The 6,854-nt window shown below is 42.3% G+C and overlaps 1 protein-coding gene across 8 annotated transcripts in view; it reads left to right on the forward strand.

Moving 5' to 3' along the window:
• The window catches only part of vps13b (vacuolar protein sorting 13 homolog B), a 360,621-nt gene that overhangs the window by 190,410 nt on the left and 163,357 nt on the right, over positions 1-6,854 (forward strand). For all 8 annotated transcript variants that reach the window (XM_020606753.1, XM_020606747.1, XM_020606748.1 and 5 more), the window contains exons 24-25: positions 145-362; positions 4,823-5,026. In XM_020606753.1, coding sequence (XP_020462409.1) covers positions 145-362; positions 4,823-5,026 — 422 coding nt within the window. The remainder of the gene's footprint in view (positions 1-144; positions 363-4,822; positions 5,027-6,854) is intronic.

Below are 6,854 nucleotides of genomic sequence, written 5' to 3' on the forward strand. Positions count from 1 at the left end.
AGACACAGTCTCTATGGGGTACTGGGAGTGTTGGGTTGTTCTGCTTTTGTCACTCCCTTCTTTTCTGAACTTTCTTTCTTCACACCCTTTTCACACATTTTTACATTTACAATTTTACGTTGTTTCTCTCATGTCTGCCACCAGGTGATGCCTTCCCATGGACAGTAAGCCTGAGTCAGTTCAGCATGTACACACTGCTGGGGCAGCAGCAGAGCCTGAGCCTGCTGGAGCCTATGGGCTGTACCTCCACACTGGCTGTCACATCCCATAAGCTGCAGAGCTGTTCTGAAGGAAGGCACTCGTTTGTAGTCTGCCTTCATGTTGATCTGCAGCCCGTCCACGTCAAGTGCTCCAACCCTCAGGTTAGTCAGACAGTCGGGAATCTCCCAAAGTAGTCATTAGAATTACATGTATATTTATACAAATCATCATGTCGTAAACTTTCCTTAAATATGAACACATGGATGCTGGCGGGAAGATCCTGCTTCTGCAGGATTCTCTGAAAGATATAGACTGACTCCAATAAACAAACTGCCTCATCTTCTTACCTTGTATAATTTTCATGAAAATGGAAGTGTAAACAAGAGAGTGTTGTCTTGTTTGTTTCAGCCCGACATTTTGAGTTCTGAGTGAATTGAGGGAACTGAGGGGATTGCAAGACTTAACATCACTATTTTACAGTGTGTTATTATGTTTTGGTGAGGGCCTGATGAATATGGACAGGTTGGAAGTGGAACATGTTTGTCTCCTGCTTGGGTCTCTGTGTTGTTTTTCTTTGCGCAATATATAGTGCTGTAATCACATCTACATGTACCATTAACCATGTTTTGTTTTTTCTCAATTGAATTAGCTGTATTGAATTAGGTTCCTCAGTAAACACATAAGTGGGGTGACCTATGGCTCTTCAACCAAAGTGATGAGCCATAGTGTGATTGAGGGGAATTGGTTCCAGAAACAAATGAAAGGTCTTAATCTGTCAGTAGTGAAGCCTTTTCCCAGAGATGAGGAGAGCTGGGCTTTTATTGAGGGAATTTTCTTCTCTTCCCTTTTCAAATGGAGTGCCTGTGTTTGGCAAAGCTGTGAAGGCTTTTTACGAATATATGATGAGTCATTATTAGTTTTAGCTCTTTTCTTCTCGTCTCTGATTCGAGGGGGTTTATAAGTTGATGCCATTTGAAGTCATGCAGCAGCTCTTTTAGAACTACTGCCAGAGCAACCTCACCCTCTCCAGAACTAAAAAAGACCCCACACTATTTAGTTCTTTTTCTAATTACTGTTGCCATTTGTGGGAATGCACATGGGGGTGTCAGAGCGCTGCACAGTTGCTGCTCAAGAAGTACCAGCAACACAACAGTCATTTCAAAATCAGTAAATTATCACACTAATTTTAAAACATGAATGCATTTAAAGTAAATAAATTCAAATTCCTCTTGGTTTGTATTTTTATGGCATTAACTTGTTTACCATAATATTCAAGGGACTACTTCAAGAAATCAAGAGAGAGATCAAAGATTTTTATTGTCAATTCACTCTATGTGCAGGACATACAGAAAATTGAAATACCGTTTCTCTTTAAACGGTACAACCTCCAGTTTTCTCCTGATTGTGCAAACCAAAGCACAAAATCCACTTTTTTCAGTTTACGATATGAAAGGAAGAAAAGCAGAAAATCCTCACTATCACTCCTGATCATCGGTGTGTTTGCTGCAATTAGTGTGCCATCAGTGCGACTAAACACGTATGTTGCCACCACCCCGACTCCCTCTGGGTCACCTCAACCCACTTCTCCTCTCCACAACAAAGACTGTTGTGACAGTCCTGCTGCAATGGGAGCATCTGTTTCAGCCTTAATGTAATATAACAAGACCCAAAACAGCAGAGGTAGTCGGGTACAGAGGAAGGTCTTGGTAGAAACTGGGGTGAAACAGTTAAGCTTAAACTGTGTTTATGGTATCAGCTGGCACCATAGCTAATGTGGTGTTACTGGTTAAAAGCTTGCTCATTTGTGTAATTTTATTTGCAAATGTGACTGAACACGTTTCTGAATGGAATTTGGAAATACAAGAGTGCAACTGCACCAAAGGTAGAAAGTGAGTGTGAGAAATGCATTAAGAGTAAAATAAGAAAGAAGCACGAGAAAATAGTGTGAGCAAAAAGAACAACAACAAAAGACCCGTGCATGAAGACACATCGTGTGCACCACATGCACTTATACCATATGCCTGAAAATGAAAGAGCAAGCCTGCGACCATCAGCTTTGTTGCTTTCCAACATGGGTTCAGTTCATTTTAAGGCAGAACACCCCAAGTGAACTGGAACAGAATGGAACAAACACACACACATACAGACTCAAGTCATTTAAGTTCTATATTTACAGATTGTAGAGAGTTATTTAATCTCTTTCAACTGCTGACCAGCATAAGTCTCCATATTAACGCCATAATTACTTAAACTGTAAACTACATTTTAATGGAATGGCCATTACATCAAAACTTACAAATGTTCTTCTATCAAAGTAAATGTGTCTTTAATTTGAGTTTGTGTGTCTGAGTGATTCATGCGAGTGTCAGAAGGATGAGGTTAGTAGCTGCAGTTTTACCTTATCAGGACCACCTTGAAATCAGCACATAGACACACACACACACACACACACACCCTGCAACAGTTTGCTTTGATCTCTGATCTAAGCAAAGACATACACACACAGTTACCACATACTCAACAACCTCATTTTTGTGCAGTTTCTTCATAAACTATGCTTAGATAAAGGCACACGAACACTCACCATCTGCATGGTCTCCTGTCTTTCATCTGTGTGTATTTATGAATGAGTGTGGAAGCCTCTGTTCAGTTTCCAGTTTGTACTACTGCAGCCTAGCATGCCTCCTGATCTGCAGATGACAGGTCTTTGGAGAACCCGGCACTCCAAATGTTCGGCTTACTTCCCCAACTCATGAAATGTGGCATTTGTATCATGAGCTAATGTAAGCACATGTTTGTGTGTGTGGCCCAACCTGCCCAGTGGCCTGACAGCAGTAGCTGAGCTGAACCAACTGACCCTGCTTTCCACCAAGCAGGGGTTTTATGAACAGAAAGAAGGTGCAGGATGGAGCAGAGGGTGCTGGGAAGACAGGAGAAAGTTAAAAGTGAGGATGGTGAGAAATAGAAAGTTTAGGTACAAACATATGATGAGAGGGTGGATGGAAGGCTGCTAAAATGTCTTCATAACAGGAGAGATCACTAAAATAGAGGGTTTGTAACAACCCCATCATTCATTCTTAATCTGCCCCCTTCCCTTTTCTCCCCTACTTGGCATTCTTTGCTCTCTTCCTCCACATCTGCTGCTGAGTGCAGTAGGCCTTGTTGTGCTTGGTTGGACTTCCAGGCCCCAGTATCTCAGAGAAGGGAGTGCGGAGCCATACCTCTCCTGCCGGCAGTGCAGTTGGGCCGGGTATGGCAGACAGCTGTTGGCCCCGTCCCTGCATGGCTGCTGGATCAGCATAAGCAGCTCTTCCTGGACATGTTTGAAATGGCCCAGCTGTAATGTATTGTGCTGTGTTTCATTTGATTTATGCTTATTTATTGAAGGCCTCCCTGTAATGTGTGTGCTTATAGGCGTGCATGTGTGTGAGCGAGCAATAACGAATGAAAAAGTGTTTGGAGTAGAGAAAGCTGTTGTGTGTGTGTGTGTGTGTGTGTGTCTGTGTGTGCTCATATGTCTGTGCACCTTTCCTTTAGCAAGAGCCCTGGTAGTGGGGGACTGGGGGTTACTTGTCCTCAGAAATGAAGCATTTGAAATCCAGAAATTAGCTCACTGTGAAAGGGCGTTGTGTTTCTCCCTTTCTTTTTCTTTGTCTCTTCTATAAAGAATACTGAGCAAATGCATGAATAACTGGAAGCATCACATCACATTCCCCTGCCTTCCCCTCATGGTTTCCACTCTTGTTTTTGGCTTTGTTGTTATTTAAAGCTAAGGCCTCTTTCATGTGAACACATGATAAATAGTTGAGAACACTTGACACCGAGTCTTCAGTTTTTCCTAACCGTGGTAAGTTTTTCAGGGGAAATTGGTGACACAACTTTCCTCTGTGGGTGTTTCTTTGGGAGTTTTGTTGTTATGGATAACAAATTTGTGCAGTGAAGCACTTGTGTGAGCATGCTGTGCCTTTCAGATAATCGCCCTTCGAAGAAGAACATGTCCACATTGCTTTGGTGAAATGAGACCTCTCAATAACAAGGACAAAATCTAAAATAGTGTTAAGTTGGAGAGTTAAACAAATAGGAATGGATAGTGGTCCGTTTCTGGACTATATTTCTTCCTTCTCTTTTTCCTTCCCTCTCAACTCTAACTAGGTTTAGTGTCACATAACTAGAAAGCTGCCAAGCCAAATCATGGTAATGGCCTCAGAAGTCAGAACTGCATGAGAACTCCCCAGTGCAGCTGTTTGAGTCAGACCTTGGCAAAAATATGTTTGAAGAATCTGGTTTCAAATATTAAGATTGCTTATGGTGTGTTAGTTTTATCTTTTAAGGCACTCTATTGGCACTGTAGACTTCATGCATCGAAAGCATATTCGGCTGTGTTATTTTTGTGCACCAATCTGTGTCTACTTGTGGATGATGAGAAATAACAGCTTTCTATATGAACACTTTCTCAGAAAATTAAAAAGTGCACTTATTTCATTGAGGATCCTGCATTAGTCTACATTGGTTTACATTTGATCCCGGTCAGTGTGAGGTACTGTACGTTCCCTCCGCTACTGTATGTAGGGGCCTAAAGTTCTCTGCTTGTCTTTCCTTTTCTGCCTCTGTCACTCTCCAGGTTCAGCTGTTGTATGAACTGCTCCTTAGCTGGAGCTCTACATGGGCTCGTCTCCAGAAGCACGGCATCTTGCGTCAGGCCTCAAGTGTTCCCGAACCCCATTCTGGTGCTGCTCCATCCTCCCCAGTGCACAGCAGTGCCGGCACTGCCCTACCGGACACCAGCACCTGCAGCCCCTCTGCAGATTTTGGCTCCCGCACTGAGGTTTGTTTTTCTCACCCAGCTACAGTACGTGTTTGACTTTCATTCCAGTTCATGAATGCTTTTTTTAATCAATTATTGTAAATTATTGTTCAACTAAGTTGTTATTTTTACGTGGGCAGGTGTCTTCTCATGATCAAAAAAAAAGCATCATGGAGCTGGATCTAATTTGTTCATATAGTAAAATGGTTCATCCATTCGTTCATTTACTGCTACACCCTGCCAACACCCAACTGTTAGTCTTTTTCATCTAAGGTGCTATGAGTCATGCAGTAACCTAGGGTTTTATGCCTTTGTAATTCTGCTGCTGATTTATGATTGTAAGTGCAAATATTGTATTTTTTATTGTTATGAGTAGTTGAGTCAGTGCAAACACATGCAGTTTGTCTAGAAAAACATGTTTTGTTTAAGACAGAGTTCCAAAGCTGGAAAAACCTCATCAGTGCTTGTGTTTCTTACACTATTACCCAGAACAGATGCCCTAGATAGGTTGTGAGCTCTGTTTGATATGTGTAAGGCGGGGCTTGATTGAGCATGAACGTGCCTCTTAATTCAGAAGAAACAATAGCCTGCCTTTGCTTTTTCAGCTCAGATAAAATATCAAATGCAGAGAGTGAAGTATGAAGTGTAGGTTTTAGTTAACCAACTGTTGTGTTATTTTTACTTTCATCCCTAGGTGATGATGCTTATCCCAGGCGCTTAGTACAGTAGCAGCAGCACTGACAAGCTGGGGGTCCCATGGGCTTGGGGTCTTGGCCACCTGAGCCCTGTGTACTGTAATACTGTATGTTTACACTATGTTTGTGTGAAGCAGGAATATAGGATACATACAAAGGATGGTGTTGATGAGTGTTTGTTAGTAAGCAGTGGCAGCTTGGTTGAGGTGTAATGCTCTTTGACCACAGGGGCCCTGGCTGCAGGGTAGGGCCCCTGGGGTCACAGCACAGCACCATCATACCACCCTAAGAGGCAGTGAAGTGTGTCTGTGTGAGTACATTCTCATGAAAAAGTGTTTTATGTGTCAATGTGCATCTGTGTCTGCATTTGTCTCCGTGTGATCACCATGTGTGTTCTTGTGTCATTTGTGGAGCCAGAAAAGTGGCAACAGTTCAGCAATGGTGGTGGAGGCCCTGTAGTGTAGCACCTCCATAACAAGGCCACAGTGGCCCCTCACAGCCCACTTGTCACTGTTTAACAAAGTACAAACACTAGTAGAAGTGTTTAGTCCTCTGGGAGGCTGGGTGATTGAGCAAGAATGTAGGAGATGTTTTGATAAGTCTCAGCAGTAGTGGCAGCAGTCTCTCCCTGCTCCCCCACCCTCCTGTGCAGCTCAGTCCTCTTTGTCTTTGATTACATCCACACCACACCCACCAAACCTCTGTTTATGTGTGTGTGTGTGTGTGTGTGTGTATATATATCTGCGCAACAGGTTATGAGTTGATGCTACACACTATTTGAGAGGATTTCTCTTCAGCCGTTCTTTTTTCTTCTCTTATGCCTCTCACACCCTTCATTTATTATACCTTTTATTTCCTCCACCTATTTCACCCAACTGAACATAATTCTCTCATGACCCTACTCCGCCTAAAGAGCAGTTGTTTCCTAACCTGATAATGATTACTGATGATTACTACCAGCCAAAAAAACAAAGCACCTTGATAAACCTACCAGCAACATCAACCATTTCCATTAATAAACAGCTGTTATAATAATTTCCACCATGATATTTGTTTGAATAAATGATTAGGATTTGATGTTACAACTTTAAGGAAACAGTGAGGTTCTGTTTTGTGTCAAGCTCTGGATTTACCTTTGTACATCTATGAACATA

The sequence above is a fragment of the Monopterus albus genome, unplaced genomic scaffold, assembly GCF_001952655.1.
Source record: "Monopterus albus unplaced genomic scaffold, M_albus_1.0 scaffold81.1, whole genome shotgun sequence".
NCBI lineage: Eukaryota > Metazoa > Chordata > Actinopteri > Synbranchiformes > Synbranchidae > Monopterus > Monopterus albus.